Source organism: Bufo bufo, chromosome 11, assembly GCF_905171765.1.
Source record: "Bufo bufo chromosome 11, aBufBuf1.1, whole genome shotgun sequence".
Lineage (NCBI taxonomy): Eukaryota > Metazoa > Chordata > Amphibia > Anura > Bufonidae > Bufo > Bufo bufo.
In genome coordinates, this window is record NC_053399.1 from 47,264,234 (window position 1) to 47,282,841 (window position 18,608).

The following is an 18,608-nucleotide window of genomic DNA, read 5'->3' on the forward strand; positions in this document are numbered from 1 at the left end:
TGATGAATGACATTTATATGCTCTAGCATTGGGTTTTGAAGTCCAACCACTGGAAGCATTGCACCCATATTTTAGTGCTCACACACAGTGCTATAGAATTTCCACTATGTCTGGTTCCTGATTGCATAGGAGTAAGGCCTCATTCTGAACTCTGCTCCTCGGACAGGATCGCACAGCATTCTAATGATTTATAATGCTGTGTGTCCCTGCCAGACCTCGGATCTATGAATTGTAGAGACATAACGCCATCAGCACAATTTCAGTAGATCCTAGGTCTGGCAGGGACACAAAGCATTATAAATCATTCTATATTTCCTGGCAGTACTGTTCTGTGAACTTACCAGGTATTGCAGCTCACCCTCCTTTTTGGCTGCTTGCAATGGGGGTCAGGAATAATAATGTAGTGAGGGTTGTTCTCGTGTCGATAAGATATTCTACAATATTGTGTTGTAGAACAGGGCAAGTACTCTTCTTTCCTCTGTGTTGCACACACTACGTTGTCCAGAAACGCGATGTCATTGATGACGTTCCAACCACGGGTACTGATCAGCCACCTACAGCACACGTGACAATGCCAAAATTGCTGCCAGATCACAACAGTGCTTTAAGTGGCAAGCAACCACCGATGAAAGCACAGAAGTGGGCAGTTTTCACTTTTATGTAAGGGTCTGCCTAGATGAGTCAATATGACTGAATCAGGCAATGAAAGTTTAATCTCAAAAAACATTTGCATCAAGCTGTAATGAGGTGGAAAATGCGGCACAGCACCAATCATTATCATCACAAATGAAAGTCAACGATCAAACTACAACCATTAAGAAATTTATTTTACAGTGGACAATTTTCCAGGAAACTGCCAGTGATGAAGTATACAAAGAGGTTAACATTGGTTGTAAATATTGTCTTTTTAAACATCTTCTATCTCTTCAAAAACTTAAATTAATTTGCGATATAATTTAAAATCGGATTTCCTTGTCATTATTTGAAGTGGAAGTAAGAAGCCAACAAAATGACAAGGATGACCCCGAACAAGGATCGCATCTTAGCGTCCAGCTCCATTTTATTTCATGGCCTTCCAGAAGTGACACCGCTACCTTTCTAGCAAAGATGCTATTTGAGGGATCCTCTGATCAGAAAGGCAAAAGGTTTGGCTACATGTTGTTAAATCCCATCATTCCTTTCATGTTCCCAGCTGCTCCCTGTTGAAACTGTCTCATCATAGACTGCAGGCCGGCCATTCCACCTGCAAATCAAAAATCAGAAATAGGTTAATGAATCAGTTTTAGTACTCAGAGGGGGGGTTTACATGTAGCAGCTGAAAACCTGCAGAGACATTAGACTTTTAAAACATTTTCTTCATTGTCTTTAACAATCAATATGAAAAACACAGCAACCTTCAGTAAAACCACATTTTTCACCGCATAACAATCACTATGATTGGCCTTACGGAATACTAAATAGTTGTATAAAATACCTGTCCCCCTCAGAATAGCACAAATCGGCCTAATGGGGGATCCACCATCATGCAATGCAGCACAGAGCACTGCATTGTGGAAATGAATTAACCTCCTAACAAACACATTAAAATTGGAAAAACCCTCCCAAAACTGGCAGTGAAAGTAAAAGCAGGTTTCACTGCTTTCACTCCTGACTCAATTTCTAACAGCTATATCTCCTGATGTAATGGAGATAATGCTGTGATTTGGACATAAACTGTTAAGTGGTTAAACTGCTAGATGTCTATGTGGGCTATAAGCTAATTTTTCATACTTCTTAATGCAGTTTAGCAACAGAGCTAAACCAATAACAAATCCATGGCAGAAGTCTGAGACATCCCATCGTAGGGGCTGTTCGCGTCACGTTTTTGTCCTATGTTCAACATATACGTTGGTGGGAAGGGGGAGATGCCAAAGCATAATACACTACACCTTTCCATCCTGCAGAGTCCAGCAACAAAACTTTTTTTCTTTTAACAATTGAATTGTATGTTGACAGATGCCACTGTATGGCATATATTTAACATATAGGTGATGTGCATACCTTAATTGTGGGACAAAAATGTGATGTGAACACAGCCTTAGATTTCCGATACTATTTTGTTGTTGGATTTATTTTTCAATGTGTAAATCCATTGTCTGAACGTGCCCTAATACAGGGCTCTAATATAGGGTGTAACTAGATCAGAAGTATCAACTTGTAAACTATTCTTCAAGGTGGGTCTACACTGTCAAACACATTTCTGCCAGGAGATGGAAAAATTAATACAAGTCCTATAAATTTCATACACATACAGCACCGATGCCAGAAGACAGTAGCAAATACTTTTCTTAGTGGTTAGGGTTGTCCCATCTTGGCAACCATTTCATAAAATGACCAACTGATCTCCCCAAACTTGGTTTCTCTAACCCCCAGAGATCAGCTATTAGTGGAATATAAAATATTTTTCCAATGCTATATATCAGTGGTGGCGAACCTATGGCATGGGTGCCAGAGGTGGCACTCAGAGTCCTCTCTGTGGGCACCCGCACCCTGAAAAAAGTATATGGTGTACCAATATGCCTTAGGCTTTTCCTACCATTCATCAGCGCAGGGCGCACTATGAACAGTGCAGGCAGCGCACTGAATGTAGGCAGGCTATAGCTAAATGATTACGTACATGGAAGATATACTATATTGGTTGAATTGCCGTGTTGGCACTTTGCGATAAATAAGTAGGTATTGGGATGCAGTTTGGGCACTCGGTCTGTAAAATGTTCGCCATCACTGCTATATATTATAAGTTAGGGTACTCAAATACATATAGATGTGAATGGTAGCACTTACCCATGTGTTGTAAAACTCTAGGATCCATCATTTTTGCCATTTGCTGATTTAGTTTGGCCATTTGTGAAGAATTTACATTTTTCGACATGTCACCACCTAGAAAGTTAAACAGTAGAAGTTACAGGTAATGCAATACAGTTCAGAACACTGCACAATACTGAAGGGTTAAATCAGTGGACACAAGTACGTTGTGTGCTGTACACTTACCTTTGAAGAGTCCTTTGATGCCACCCATTTTCTTGACCATTTGTGCAAACTTTGTGTATTGTGCTAAGAGTTCCTGTACATCTCTTGCAGACACTCCCGATCCTCTGGCCACTCTCTGAATTCTCCCGGGTTGCTTACTGAAGAGTTTGGCACCATCCGTGTTATCGAGTTCTAGAGGAAACAAATACCAAATTTATGGCTACTGCTGTGGAGTTCCCCACAGAAGATGCTTCCTGTCATTGTCAACACTCTATTGTCAGTGTGTTTTCTAAGAACTGAAATTAAATGAATAGGTTTATAAAAGCCAACCGCCGATTAAATTCCCTATAAAAGGCATAAAGATATCACCCTGGCGGACTCTAGCAAAATGTCCTTCCAGCAAATAGATGAACTGGCACCATTGTACAGTACAGAAGTTCTGAATTCTCACCCACATGCTGTGTAAAAAATAAAAAATAAATGCAGCAGAAATTCCGCTAAATTTTCCATCACGTGTCCCTGGCCATAAAGAGGTTATCTTGATGAGACAATCCCTTTAACATAAGTCTAGCCTAGGCTCATGTGCATAGTTGTGCTCAACTCAAGGTACCCACTTTGCTAGAACATACTCTTACCCTGATCGTTCATGCTATCCATTATCGTCATGAGTTTCTTAAGTCGTGCCATAGATTCTTGCTCATTACCCTTGCTCATAAAATCTTGTCCAAAACCAGGAATCATGCCCTTTAAAACACATACAAAGAATTAATTAGAAAAGTTACAAAACTCATAGCAGCTATAAAAGTGTGTGGCTGTTTAGGAATGCAGTTCACAATTTACTTGTTTTTACTTTTCTTCAGCTTTGTGAGCCAAAAGCTAGGCCATGTATAAGTGAAAGACTTTTGTATTCATGCCTGGAGTAGGGTTGTTTCGGGTATCGAAAATTCGATACCCAATCGATACTTTTACACCAGTATCGATTCGGTACTGTCATGTTCATTTCTTCGATACTAGACTGCGCTACTGCGCAGCCTAGTATCTCCTCTTATAAGAGAACATGGCGTGTGCCGCGCAAGTTCTCTCCGGCCAGACAGTGGAGAAGGAGGGAATCCCCCTCTCCTATGACGCAGCCGCCGCTGAGCCCACAGAATGGGCGGGTAATTAATGCAGGAGGGGGGACGTGGGCTTTTACTATGCAGTGGGCTGCCTGCCCTGTGTGCTACAGTCTGTAATACATATCGCAGGCTGCTGACCCTGCTGCGCTCTCATTATCATAACAAGAGCACAGCAGGGCTGTCATTACCATACACAGTGTACGATAATGACAGCGCAGCACTGCAGGGCCGATAGTTCTAGTAGCTTAACTGTGCAAAACAGGTTACTAGAAGTTCCCGTGTTGCACTGAAAGCGTTAACAGGGACAGCTCCGATCTGGAAAGGAAAGGGTTACCCAGGCGCTGCCACTCGCTGTATTTCTGTGATTCAGGGCAGCAGGAATGAAGGACGAGCAGCTCAGCCAATAAAAAGGAGAAGGCAAGTCGGGTCAGCTAATCAGAGGATAGACCCTCCCTGTCTGCAGTATATAGCGGAGAGTAAAGACACGTACTTCTGCCTGGGCTCTTAAGTTTCCCGGGAAGAGGAAGGTGGGGGACACTGCATTGTGTGTATGAGGGGGGATAGGGGGTGACTACATAGTGTATGTGACAGTGGGGGGGGGGGATATAGGGGGTGACTACATAGTGTGTATATGTGAGCAGTGCAAGAGTATTAGGCTAGGGCTACACTGCGACTTTTTGTAGCGCGACTGATTGATTTTAACTATTGAATGACAGCTGCAGTCCATAAGATTGCAATCAACTGCACACATTTATTTGGATTGCTGCAGTCATTCAATAGTTAAAATCAATCAGTTGCACTACAAAAAGTCGCAGTGTAGCCCTAGCCTAAGCCTGCCTCAAAATAAAGGCAGGGAAAAAAACCATGTATCAGGCAGCCAGCAAGATTTGGGGACTCATTAACCCCAATCCTGCCACTATCATGTTTTAAACATGATGGGGGTCACTTATTTTTATTGTCAGGCTAGGCACACGCTTTTGGACTGGACCCCATGTGCCTCGCATAAATAGTAAGTGAGGTTTTTCTGTTTAATTCAATAAATGTTTTATGTTTAAATAATCAAAAGGTTTTTTTGTATTTTTATTTTTCTGCGTGGTATCGAATGGTATCGAGTATCGCAATACTTTTTTATGGTATTGAAACCGAATCATAATTTTGGTATCAAAACAACCTGGAGTTCGGGGGACGGCACGGTGTCAACACAAGTCTTTGGCTTATGATGATCACAAATGTTCTACGGCTAGATTCACATATGAGATAAACTAATCCGGTAGTCTGTGTCCGTCATAGTCTGATAATGCCACATCACCAGATCCTTACTATTATAGGATCCGACGGTTTTCCGGCATAAATGCTGGCTTTCATCCAGATTAATTTACCGCATACTTGACTGCAATTTTCATACTAGATAATAGTACTTACCAAAATCTGGCTAAATGGACCCATTTTCATGATATTTTGAAACTGTTCATACATGTCTCTAAGTGTGAACTGACCTTAGAACATAATGACAAAGAAGGGATCATTAAAAATTTATTTCAGAGTTCAAAGGTAAAAATTAGAGCGTGTTGTCTGACTAGGCTACAAAAAGGGTGAATAGGTCACCTTTCCACAAAACACGTTTTTAGACCACAGGTAAAAATGTTTTTGCCTTAAAACATAGTTTTTGGTTATTTTGTATTCTCAAATACAGGACAATACACTGCTCACCGATATAGACACTCAAGCTTCATTTCCATTCTGCTTACCATGTTTTAATTTTTCTATCAGAGCTTCGTTGTCATCCAGTTTCAACTCATTCACCTTATCAATCAAACCTTCAATATCTCCCATTCCTGAAGGAAACAAAAAAAGTTAGAAAAGATCGTTAAAATAATTTTTTTTTAAAAGCAACTAAATACCTTTAAGTGGGAAAACAGTCCTTTAAAACATTGGCTGTTATTGGCAAGGATGTTGTGGCTAGCCATATATTACATGCAAGTCCTAATAGGGAATACGGACAGGAGTTTAATGGTTTATTTACTGTGAACTGCAAGGGGCGTAGTATGTCGGGGGGGAGGGAGGGAGGACAACGCAATAACAAGACAAGGCTTTATGGGATTAGAATACAACAGTGTGTCACTGGGGGTGCATGCATATTTATTGGTTTAGTGACAGTGTTGCCCCCACAAAATCTCATGAAGCGATAAAATAACTTACCTAGGAGTTTGCTGATAAAAGGCTGTGTTTTAAATGGCTCAAAGTCATCAATATGTTCTCCAGTTCCAATGAAAATAATCGGGCTCTTTGTAGCAGCAACACTAAAAAAAAAAAAAAAAAAAAAAAAATTTATATTTATATATATATATATATATATATATATATATATATATATATATATATAAATAAAACAATATCGTTACAAAAATAAAGGATATTAAAAGTGTTGTCCAATTTCAAGCTACTGATGACCTATCCGTAGGATAGATCATCAGTATCCAACGATTGGGGTACAAGACCCCACACAAATCAGCTGTTTGAAGGGGCCACGGCTCTTGGCTGGTCGAGCATGCACAGTTCTGTTCCATTCGTTCTCTATAGGATTTCTGGAAATAGCCAAGCAACATACTTTGTGGTCTCGAGAGGTTATTTTGAATAAATAAAAAATAAAATAATATCAAATCTGCTGCTGCAAGCAACTTAGGAAAGGGAAAAAAAATAAAAATAAAAAAGGGAAAAGCTAACTTACGCACTGAGAGCTCCTCCGCCTTTCGCGTGACCATCCAGTTTGGTCACAATAACTGATGCTACATCTACTTTATCTTTGAAAGCTTTGGCCTGAGATTCACAAGCCTGTCCGATTGAGGCGTCCATAACGTACACAATGTTATCTGGTTGCTATGTATTTGGAAAAAATAAATTAAGAAACAATGAAACATTTATTAGAATGGATTAGGGTTCCTTATAGGCTTTTACTTTCCAATATTGTATTCATACTAAGTTTCAAATATTTTCACTGTGCATCTAATTACTTTTATTACGATAATTTAATACTCATTAATACTCCTGCAGTATATATAGAGTACATACAGATGTGTCCTTCCTTACCATCCCGGTATGAGTGATGAGTTAACCAGCTTTTCAAAAGAACATTATTTTGTGATATTCTGTCCTGAGAGGTCTACATGTGGCCATCCAGCCCATCAAGGCTTTTGCTTGCATGTCGCAATATTGTATTGAATTGGTTTCCTTAACCAAATTTGAACAAAGGTAAAGGGTGGACACGTCTGTACATGAAAGAGCATATTTTCAACACCTCATTACGATTTTTTTCCATCCCCATTCACCTGCTGCTTGCCATCTTGTGCAATGAGGCATCACTGAGTGGGAATGAAGAAGGCACTTAGTGTCATAGACACATGTTCCTAATATTTTCCAGCACTAGATTACAATCTCAGTTTTACGATTCCTCACAAAGGCAGGTTGCCTTACTCAGGCTGAAAAACTCGATTTGTACTGCATTTCCCTGCTCAACTTTCTGATATATACATGTTAATAGGTTACATCTAGAGCATTCTTAGAAAAGCATTCATACAGCTTATGCCCTTGGTTTAATGGGGTTTCAAGGACCTTCATACTGATGATCTATGCTCAGGATAGATCATCAATATCAGATTGGCAGGGGTACGTCTTACAGTACTGCTGACGATCAGATGTTTTAAGGGGCCGCAGAGGAAGTGCTCAGCCCCTTCCAACAGCTGATTGGAGGAGTTGAACCCCTGCCGATTAGATATTTATGACCTACCCTAAGGATCCTAAATATTTAAAGTCCCAGAAACCCCCCTTAACACACAATAAGTGCATAGCTACTAGAGAAATTGCCTTACTATGGCATTAGAAACTTGAAGCATTTCTTCAAAGAGAGAATCTTCTTGCTTGTGTCGACCACTTGTGTCCACAATAATAATTTCAAAGTTTTCATTTTTGAACTTCTCCACACCTTCGTAAGCAATGTTTACTGGGTCCATCTCTGTATAACTGCAAGATGGGAAAAAAAAAATCATAAAAAAAAAAAATCAGATAGACGCATCATGAACAAACACTGCTGTCAGTCCGCTTCGTTTGATAAAGATTATTCCATGAAAGAACAAATGCACATACCTGCCATAGAAAGGGATTCTGGCTTTTGTAGCGTTCTGTTTCAGCTGATCAAAGGCGCCTGCAAATAAAGATAATCAGATTTGTAGCATTTAGTAGTCCAGTATAATAGACAATGTAATGACAAGTATACCGTTGGGATGGGTTTAAGTCAATTTCAGCTCTTAACCTATAGCAGACCACAAGTCCCAGGTAAAACTAGGTTGACAGTATACTTGAACATTACATGAAATGAGCAGAGACAAAAAAGTGTCCTCCTGACTAAGGATGGACAGGATACACTGGTAAACCTTCGATTCAACTGACCTGAAAAGCATACTCGTCTATGGGAGGCAATGAGACTCAATGGCAGACAGTTATATTTATTTAGGAAATACGGTTGGTTGTACTGTTCAAATGCATACTCCGAACATAATTCCCAATTGTGTTGTGAACCCAGTCTTAGAAACCCCGTGAGAGGTTTCAGAAAGTACAGTGCAGGGGCGGATTGGGAAACTAAAGTGGCCCTGGATAAAAATACCTAAAAGTGGCCCCATATTGTAGGAGGGTCTAAATTGACAGAAGGCTGCGCCGCAATACCACATGTCACAGTGCCGCACAATATATTGCCCCAAAAGATGTCCCTCTGAGTTGGCCACCACAAGAGGCCATTTTCTCTCCTCCTATTCCAGTTCCTCTCTGATTAAGCGATGGAGCAGGGGGCTTAGGAGGGGAGATGTGGGACATAGTTGAATTGAGGAGGACAAGTCACTTGGCAGGTACATGAGTATCTGATTCTCACAGATTTAATTACCACTGATAGCTTATTATGGACCCAGCAATCGGCAGAGATGGGGGCCTGGGCGGCTCCCTGGGCCTCGGCCCACCGGGAAATGTTCCTGTAAGGCCAATGGCCAATCCATCCCTGGTATAGTGGGACACCCTGATCTACTCTCATGCTTAACTAAATTGGCAGCATCACTCACCTGCTCTGAATGTATCTGCACATATCAAGCAAGTCTTCCACCCTTTTCTCTGATAGTAATATGCCAGCTAGAAAGTAATACAGTAATGATGTTACTACAGTAAACCAGATAATGGACCATTTACTGGGCAGAAGCCTAGAAAGACATTTCTCACCTTTGAACAAGTTGTCGTCTTTCCACTTCCTTGCAATCCTACAAACATGATAACATTTGGTTTTCCTTTGGTGGGTGTCCATGCTTTTACTCCAGGATCTACCAGCTGTGGAGCAAGAGCGACAAGCAAAAATGTTGTGTTATCATGTAGGTTCTAAGGCCATAGAATCACGTTACATTCATGCACGTTTTCTTTTTTGTGTGTGTAAGAAGGTACAAGGAATCATTGTGGATGATAGGTACATGTAACCGAGGTTCCTGGCCTCGGTAGAGTAAGAGCCGTTTTTTATGTGTCAGCAGCAGTTGCTGTTTGACACCTTGGTATTTAGCATGGCTGTAATAGCTGATCTGGGACGGCTCTTACTGGGAGTAGTCAAAGTGCTGGGTGGGTGACTACTCCCCACATTCCAGGCTGGGTTTTGCCAGGCATAAAACCAGCTAGCACTGCCAGGTGGAGAGGATTACCTCCGTCTGACTGTGGAGCTCAGGAGGTCTGTGTGCTGGGATCTGGAGCCTGTGCTGGAGAGCGGAGACCCGTGTGTCAGGGGAACAGGCCGCCTAAAGGCTGTATTTGAACTTTTTGAGGCAGAACTGCCACCAAGGTGAGTTTTGTTTTATTAACTTGCCATTGGGTGTGAAGTAACACCAACACTGCAAAAAAGTGACGTTTTGTTTTTGACATCATGTGTGAATAAACACTGAAGTTTTAATTACGAACTTGTATTTTGCTTCTGTACTGCGCCCGCTTATCCTAACTAGCAGAGCAGAGGGTTCTCACAGCCCCTGTACTGCCATAAAATGAAGGGGATGTGGCAATCATTGAAGCTCCACAGCCCCTTCAAATATATGATAGCTGGAATGCCAAAGGTTGCCTATCCCTGCCTAATGGGGTAAGTCCTTCAATTAATGCTGATTCGTTAAAAACCATAGAAAAATCCACAGAAGCCAATACCTTGACCAGTTCCTTAAAAACAGCGTGCTGTATCATCTTCCTCTTATTGAGGCCAGATGCCATTTCTTCCAAATCGATGGCAGACCTAGAGAGATGACAGTAATGAATTACCTACATATCCAGCAGTCAATCCCCTATAGTTAGCGCCGGGCGAAATTTAAAAATGAGCAATATCATATTTTAATAAAACATCAGACCCCTAGAGTGAAATAATGGAGCCCTACTTGACATTTTCTCTTAGCTGCTTTACAAGCTTGATGTTGACATCTGCTTCCAGTAAGGCCGTGCATACTTCTTTCAGCATAGCACCTAGCACCTAAAACACAAAGACAACATATGTGTGAGAGGCGTCAAAATATTTTACCGTTTTGTACCAATTTTGATTTACATTTCTAGTCCTACAAAGTGAAATTCCTTTGAATCGGCATCCGACGGTAGGGGCATGAATGGGGATTTTCTGCTGTGGATTTTACCCTCTGCATTGCTGATGGCGAAAACTGCAGCATGAATTGACATACTGTGGATTTGAAATCTGCACTGTAGGTCCATTTACAGTGCTTTTTCTGTGTGTATGAAATATGTTCCACTTCACTTGTACTGTAAAACATGGCAGATCCTATGTGGATGTATTCTAATAGTACAGAAAAACCTGAAACTAGCAGAATACTACAGTATAACAGAGTTTCTACAAAACTAGAAGGCAACCACTACGCATGCATAAGGAACTAAGAAATAAATAAAAATTTAATATCATCACCACTTGTTACTGGATTAAAAAGAGTTCTCCAAGTGGAAAAAAAAAAAAAAAAAAAAAAAGTGGCAGAATAAAAATACTCCCCTTTTAAAATATATTGCTGATCCGGTACTGCTTCTCTGATACCCGGTAGGATTGCATTGGTCACGTGTCATTCATAGTTCATGTGACCTCTGCAGCCAGTCACCGGCACCAGTGATCACGTGTTCATGAATGGTACATGACACCTGAGGCCAGTGATTGGTAAAAGGTGATTGATATGTGACCAATGCAAGCCTATGGGGTAAAGAGAGAGAGGTGTTGTGGGATTGGTAGGACATTTAAAAAGCAAGTAATGTTTTTGCTTTATTTTTTATATTGCCCACTACCAAACATTAAAAAAAATCTTCATGAATAGGGTGAATTTTGTCCATGGATTACAAGCTGGAAAAGGTTGTTTCCGAACAGATTTCCAGATTGCACCGGGAAGGGACATGTTAACACTGTGGCATGTGGCTGCTTGCAAAGCCACAGGCAGAACTGCCACATTCAACATTCAGGACTGTGGTAAAAGCTTGAGGGTCACCTGCCTGTGTGTCCCGGATTTCTGATGCACGTTTCATACTATACAAAGCAATGACATAATTTAACTGTGCCCCTGGTTAATGGGCCAAGCAGCGGTAGAGCCAGAACTATTAGAATATCAAGCCTACAGCAGGAGGGTGCACACACTACACAATCTCACAAGGTGGACACAACATCAATGGCTTTTCCTCCTCAGCTAAGCATACATGTGGATGGGCGAGTCAGAGATAGCCAAATGAGTGTTCAGCCGACAGCTATCTAGTGCGTATGTAACCCTAGCTCTATAATTGACATCCGAGCTTCCGCAATGCATTACTCATGTGATGGAAATTTCGTTTTAAAGGTGCCCATAGATTGCACCGAGTTGCTTTAACCAGAATTAAACACTCCACCCAGCAGGCCTCACCTCTTCATTAATGATTGTGGCATTGCTCAAAGAGCGCAGAGCCGAGGTGATCTTCCGTCCGAGGTCTGCCAAAACCATTTTGGCGGTTGTCAGTTACACACCCTCACCTGCAAGAGAATTAGAGAGATTACATTATTTCATGACCAAAAAGATTATAAAAAAAATATTAAAAAGACTAACTAAACTTTTATTCAACTTTGTCCCAAATGCCCTAAAAATAGTTTTTCCAATATACTTTGTTAATTGATTTTGACTTTTTACTAAAGAAATTTGCACATAAAGTCCTGATTTCAACCGCGCTATTTACTATGCTCACACATCGCTGACCTGTCAGCGGTGTACGGATTCCTTGCACTGTATCAATGGGGCCGCAGAGAATGGTGTATGGGCAGGAGCGCACCTTGCTGCTCCTGCCTATGCCCACTGAGGTTGGCTAAATGCTGGCATAGCACATCAGTACCCTGTAACAGTGTGTCATGCCAGGATTAGCTGAGCGGAGCGGCTCCTGCCTGAGCCCACTTCGCTAAGCTAAAGGCTTACATGCAGGACTTTTAGCTTAGCGAAGCGGTCACAGGCAGGAGCCGCTCCGCTAATCCTGGCATAGCACATTGGTAGCCCACTCACTAGGGCTAGGGACTCCAAGACTCTTTTCTTACTGGAATAAGTTAAAGCCATTGAGCCAAGCTTTCTGCATACATCTACACTGACAATACACCGAGCAACAAAATCTCTGCGGATTTCTTATATTATGGAATAGCAGTAAAATGTAGAGGGTGAAATCTCCATGCTCGTCGTGCAGTTTTTGCTGCAGGTTTCGAAGCGATTTCCTACTGCATGAGTTTTGTGCAGCATGTGTGGTTTCTAATTATTATTATTCAAAGCGTAATAGGGGTCTGTCAGCGGTTCTGACAACTTGCATTTTACACCGAAAAAGCTGTTTTTCAGAATCTGAGTATTTGAACGCACAAATCTGTTAGTGGCACCAATACTGCATCATTCCCAAGGTAAATTGTCAACAGAAGTGTCTTCAAGGTGTTTGTAGAAAGGGAAGGATATTTAATTGCACCTCTTTGTCTTTATGTTCCAGAAAAGATACTTGCAAACTCTTCTGGTTGTCACTATGTTGCACTCCATGGGCAGGTACAGTACATGTCTTTCACGGCCCAATGGGTCAATGTTTTTTGCGCCATTGGCGAGGCACCCCAGCAACAATGCCAAATCCCTTTCGTCCCTCCACAATTGTGTCACACTGGCTCCCACACCAGGCACTTATCCGCTTCCCCCATGGACATCCTCCCCGTCTCCAACAGCAGCAGGGCATATAATCGATCCCACTACCCCTTTTTCCTATCACACGTGTCAAGTGTTGCCGGTGTTGGAGCTGATCGGCTAGGAGAGAGTAGCTACACAGGCGAGCAGTTGCTAATGTGCATCAAGAGGCAAATATGCAGCTGGCTTTCACCCCACCGACTCCAACCGGGCAAGATGGTCAGTGACAAGGGCTGTGCCGAATCGGAGGGAAAGAACACATCATTAACCTGATCGTGCAACGCTCTGACTTGCACGAGGTGCTGGCAATGTCCAGGAGGAAGCATGTGTTGTTTCGAGGTCAGGCAGTGGCAGCTCATCAGAGACGCCTCATGGGTGCAGAAGCCCTCCGAAGAGGCCACAAAATTTATCAGCAGGGACAACTGCGGCATGAAAGATCTCATCCCCCTCATATTTATCTTAGAGAAGACACTGATGCTCATGCATTAAGGGACGATGGTGGAAGAAGAACAGCTAATACATCTTGTTGTCCGCCTTGTAGCTGTTGGGGACCCACAAGGAGAAACACCCATGGAGGAGGAGGAGGATGCTGCTGATGACGGTGACACTGGTTACAACCACCAATCGTCTCAGTGGGGGACAGAGCCGAAAAAAGTGGCTCCTCGGGCACGCTGGCCAAAACGGTGAGCTGTATGCTTGCTTGTTTATGCAGTGACCTGTGTATCATTCGCATCAAGCAGTCTGATGATTACTGGATAGCCATGTTTTTAGACTCTTGCTCACAAAGCAAAATGGGGGAATGTTTTCCTTCCACAGAAAGGAAGGCCAAATTACGTTGTTACCAGGAAACACTCAATACGCATCTTGTCCCCGCTTTCTGCAAGCAGACGCCTGCCTCCAGCATGTCTGAAAGAGAGTCCCTTCCGCAGAGTCACCCACTTCCCTCAAGCAGCAGAGGCCGCAGCTGCCAGTTCAGGCTCAACATGATAGAACAGTGCCGCTCCAGGCACATTAGCAAGCCAAGATCTCCCGCCTCGACACGCAGGTTCAGGCCTACCTACATTCTGGCCTGTCTCCGGCACATACCTTATTCCCTGACCCCATGGACTTCTGGGCAGGCAGACTAGAACAGTGGCTGGCACTGGCCCTGTATAACCTCGGTTTTCTTTCTTGCCCAGCCAGTGTCATCTCGGAGAGGATTTTCAGCGCCGCAGGGGGCACGATGACACCCAAACAGACCAAGTTGTCCTTCGCCATTGTCCAGCACAACCCCCCCCCCCCCCCTTTTCTAGGTCTGGCCTTGCTGACGGTGCCCCATCCTGCCACTGTTGACGTCTGCCATCATGTGTTCGTACGGCTCCTACTGCCATCATGTCACTACTTAAATCACCATGCGGTCTCAAATAAACGGCACACTCCAAATACTTAGATAAACCACAGAAATGAGTGCAAAACATACCAATAATAGGTCATAAAATGTAAAGTTTATTAATAACAAATGTTAAAATTATTATTCACAGTACATGATTGTGAACGGGTGGGGACAAACAGACAGTTACACACCACCTCAAATACGGACTCTCCAACTATGACAAAATGCAACAGTAATAGCGACCTCAAAAGATGTGAGTAACAAATCCCAATACAGGGTATGTACGTCAGTGTCCATCCAATATGATTTACTATTGCGGTCACTGCATTTAAGAACTTTGGGAAGCCGGGGGAGGGGGCAGGTCCAAATCGAACTTCTTAAAAAACTTGGAAAACTGAAACTCAAACGGTTAGCTCATCTCTAGACGTAAACCCCTGTTGAACAGCCAGGGGCAGATTGGCTATAGACCTTACAAGGAAATTTCTTGGAGGCCAGGGGGCCGCCTGAGTCCTCATCACTACCCGCCAATGGACGTTTTGGGGATGTATTTTGTGATGGACTGTGGTATCTGGCTCTATTGGGGTGGTATAATGTGCCACAATATGGTATTGCTGGCCTCACCTACTTGTGTTGGTCCTGCCTTCCATCAATTTGGACCAGACTACAAAACATCCCCTTGCAGCCGCCACTTCAGATACAATTTAGTATAATACATGGATAAGCAGAAGACACCAGAACAAAAGCATTTTTTTTTCTTCAGCAGCTCTCCACATTTAATAGATGGGGACTCACAAGCAGGATTCATGGCTCAATTCCTAACTATTTTCAAGATCTCTGCTTGCCATCAGTAAATGGAACCATTATTGTTTACATCCAGTGGTCGAAGTCACACATTGAGTTCTTTGAGCACAAATCAGGAGTGCATTCAAAAAGAATGGGAAATAAAAAGGACAAATTTATAAGGGTGTGTGGGGAAGGTTTTACCCCCCCCCCCCCCCCGTTTCCCTTACAATTAGGCCACACAGAAAAAAACCTCAAGCCGACATTCAATCTTCAAATATAAGATGCCACTTTTCCAACAAGTCACTGTGTTGATGGTGACCAATAAATGCCATTATTGTCCAGGGAAAGCACCTGTGGAGGACCTGATCATAAGGGGCTTTATGGATTGGGTACTTAATGCCACACACCCATTCATAAGCCCTCGACCACACAGCCTATAAACTCTGGGGCTGTGGATACATTGTCTGTAAATCAACATATCATGCAGCATTATCAGATGGTGATACAGGCAAGTCTGAATTTGGTGGATTCCAAGACTATGTAGATTTTGGTGGAGAAAACATAATACTCTGGGCCATTATCTCAAATGGCCGAGCGCCTAACTAGTGAAGATCGCATACAATGCCACAATAGATAACTGAGTACTTCCACCAACACTGAGTAACTTCTTTACTGTTCCAGCAGGACAGTGCTATTGTATATACCCCAGTGCCTGTTGAGTCTGGAGTTGGAGAACTTGACTTACCTACTTATAGATCCCATAGAACTTCACTGACACCATGTGTATACAGAGATAGCTGTCAGTCACTGATAGCTGTACACAGGGAGGTGGTGTCAGTGATTGAAAGCACTCTCTGTGTAAGTGTGTATACAGATATAGCTGTCAGTCACTGATAGCTGTACACGGGGAGGCGTTATCAGTGATTGATAGTATTCTCTGTGTAAGTGTGTATACATAGATAGCCAGATCAGTCACATAACACCTTCTCCGTGTACAACCAGACTCAGAAAGAGTATTAAGTTAAATGTATAAATGACACGTTTTAGGCTACTTTCACACTAGCGTTCGGAGCGGGTCCGTCTGATGTTTCATCAGACGGATCCGCTCCTATAATGCAGACGTTTGTATCCGTTCAGAACGGATCCGTCTGCATTATAACTTAGAAAAATTTCTAAGTCTGAAAGTAGCCTGAGCGGATCCGTTCAGACTTTACATTGAAAGTCAATGGGGGACGGATCCGCTTGAAGATTGAGCCATATTGTGTCATCTTCAAGCGGATCCGTCCCCATTGACTTCCATTATAAGTCTGGACGTCTCCGCTCGCCTCCGCACGGCCAGGCGGACACCCGAACGCTGCAAGCAGCGTTCAGGTGTCCGCTTGCTGAGCGGAGGCTGAACGCTGGCAGACTGATGCATTCTGAGCGGATCCGCCTCCACTGAGAATGCATTAGAGCTGGACGGCTGCGTTCAGGGCCGCTTGTGAGCCCCTTCAAACGGAGCTCACGAGCGGACACCTGAACGCAGGTGTGAAAGTAGCCTTACTTGCAGACCGCGCTGCATTTTGTAGTGACCGGTTCTCTTTAAATATCTAAACCTTCCAAAATTGGAAGCATATTGTATTGAGCAAAGAGATTTGCCATACTCAGCATCTAGGAAAGATATGCTACAGGTTAGCGATGCACTGCCCCTGATACTAGCCTATGAGCATTCACAGGTGGGGGCCAAGTGCAATGCAGCAGCACAGTCCTTAGCTTCTTCAGAGGAAACTGGGGTTGACGACGCTCGCCTCTCAAAATCAGCTTGGTATCATCATTATCTCAAATCAAACAGCGGTTAAGGTCAGAGTTCAAATACAGAAGCCAAGGGCATCATGTCCCTACACAGCACAAGGGAGACCACATTGCTGTACAGCTCCGATCCTCACAAACGCAGAGAACGCCGTATCTGTCCATGATGTCGTAGATAGGTAGCCACACGGTATATTACAGCGCAAGTGCCAATAGTGCGGTAAACCACACGCTTTTCTGTGACACAAGATTGCTGAATTGGGCAGAGACTTCCCCTTACGATGACGATGAGAACCGATCACTCCTCTTAGAGTCGATTCACTCGTCCAAAAAATATAGATCGTAAAAATTTGAAGTGGGTTGGTATGGAAACCCGGCAGAAATCAGAGATTTCTGCCACGGATTTGCGGCTTGGCGTGCTGCGCGTCCAACTACTTATCAGCCCCGCGGGTACCCTGAGGCAGTTTTTACATGAAGTTTGCATAGGCGTTTTGCTGATTTCAATTGTACAAAAAAAAACTGGCTGCATGAACAGCAATGGAAGTTCCCACTGGAAAGCAGTTTGACTCAGTTTTTGCTCCTAAAATCTGTGTGAACATTAGTCCGTGTGAACATACGCTTATGCTTCATCAGGCCTCAAATCAGCTTTTATAGGGCGGTGACCCATGAGAAACATCTACATGGACTCAGATGTTTGAGCCAAGTCAGAGAAGTTTCCTCTCTGCACTAAACATACAGCTCCAGCACTGACTGCTATTACTGTGGGGAAAAAGTATCCGATCGTCTTGAAAAGTCACCATTATCCTTTGGTATGACGAGGATGATCACAATCCCCTCCTCTCCCCCACGACCAGACCCCCACTACCACACATCCTCTCCCATGATCACCTCTATGAAGTCTGACAACTCTCTGCAGGTCCAGCATATAAAGGGCGATGAGAAGCCCCTGTAATCCCATAGCTGCTGGGAGCCTCCTGCCCACATATGCTTACCCTTCGTAGAACGAGCCCCTTCTCCGGGTATCCTGTCGGTCGATTAGAGCTGTACCTTCCGCCCCCTACGGGACGGCGCCTCCACTTCGCCTCCCCTGGTTTCAGTTCTTGGAAACCACGACCAGATTCTAAACAGAACCGCACGGAATCCGCAACCAGACGGTAGAACCCAGCAACTTCCGGTCTATAGGAAACGTCACCATATGCAGGCAACCTTTGACCTTTGACTCAGCCTTCTACTTCCGGCTCAGAGACCGAGAAGGACTTCCGGTGTTACTTAAAATTCGATCCTCTTGCCGCAGGGGAAGCTAATAACCGTTCCTGCTTTCGGAGGGGCGCCGGTTGCTGC

At 43.3% G+C, this 18,608-nt stretch overlaps 1 protein-coding gene across 1 annotated transcript; it reads right to left on the reverse strand.

Moving 5' to 3' along the window:
- Nucleotides 1-800: 800 nt before the first annotated feature.
- On the reverse strand, nt 801-18,471 carry SRP54 (signal recognition particle 54). The gene is made up of 16 exons (XM_040412564.1): nt 18,260-18,471; nt 12,056-12,162; nt 10,556-10,647; nt 10,332-10,416; nt 9,381-9,485; nt 9,227-9,293; nt 8,265-8,322; nt 7,991-8,141; nt 6,853-7,001; nt 6,324-6,424; nt 5,873-5,959; nt 5,547-5,620; nt 3,645-3,753; nt 3,031-3,201; nt 2,824-2,919; nt 801-1,243 (listed from the first exon to the last, which is right to left on the reverse strand). The coding sequence occupies exons 2-16, from the start codon at nt 12,131-12,133 to the stop codon at nt 1,152-1,154; spliced, it is 1,515 nt and encodes a 504-aa protein (XP_040268498.1). The 5' UTR covers nt 12,134-12,162; nt 18,260-18,471; the 3' UTR covers nt 801-1,151.
- Nucleotides 18,472-18,608: the final 137 nt, after the last annotated feature.

What these genes read in the sequence shown, in the direction of transcription:
- SRP54 (XM_040412564.1), bottom strand. Translation starts at nt 12,133, where the DNA reads ATGGTTTTGGCAGACCTCGGACGGAAGATCACCTCGGCTCTGCGCTCT. An exon ending in AGAATCCCTTTCTATGGCAG is followed by an intron (nt 8,142 to 8,264) that starts GTATGTGCATTT and finishes CCCATCTTGCAG; the next exon opens with TTATACAGAGATGGACCCAG. An exon ending in GTCCATTTAGCCAGATTTTG is followed by an intron (nt 3,754 to 5,546) that starts GTAAGTACTATT and finishes TGTGTTTTAAAG; the next exon opens with GGCATGATTCCTGGTTTTGG.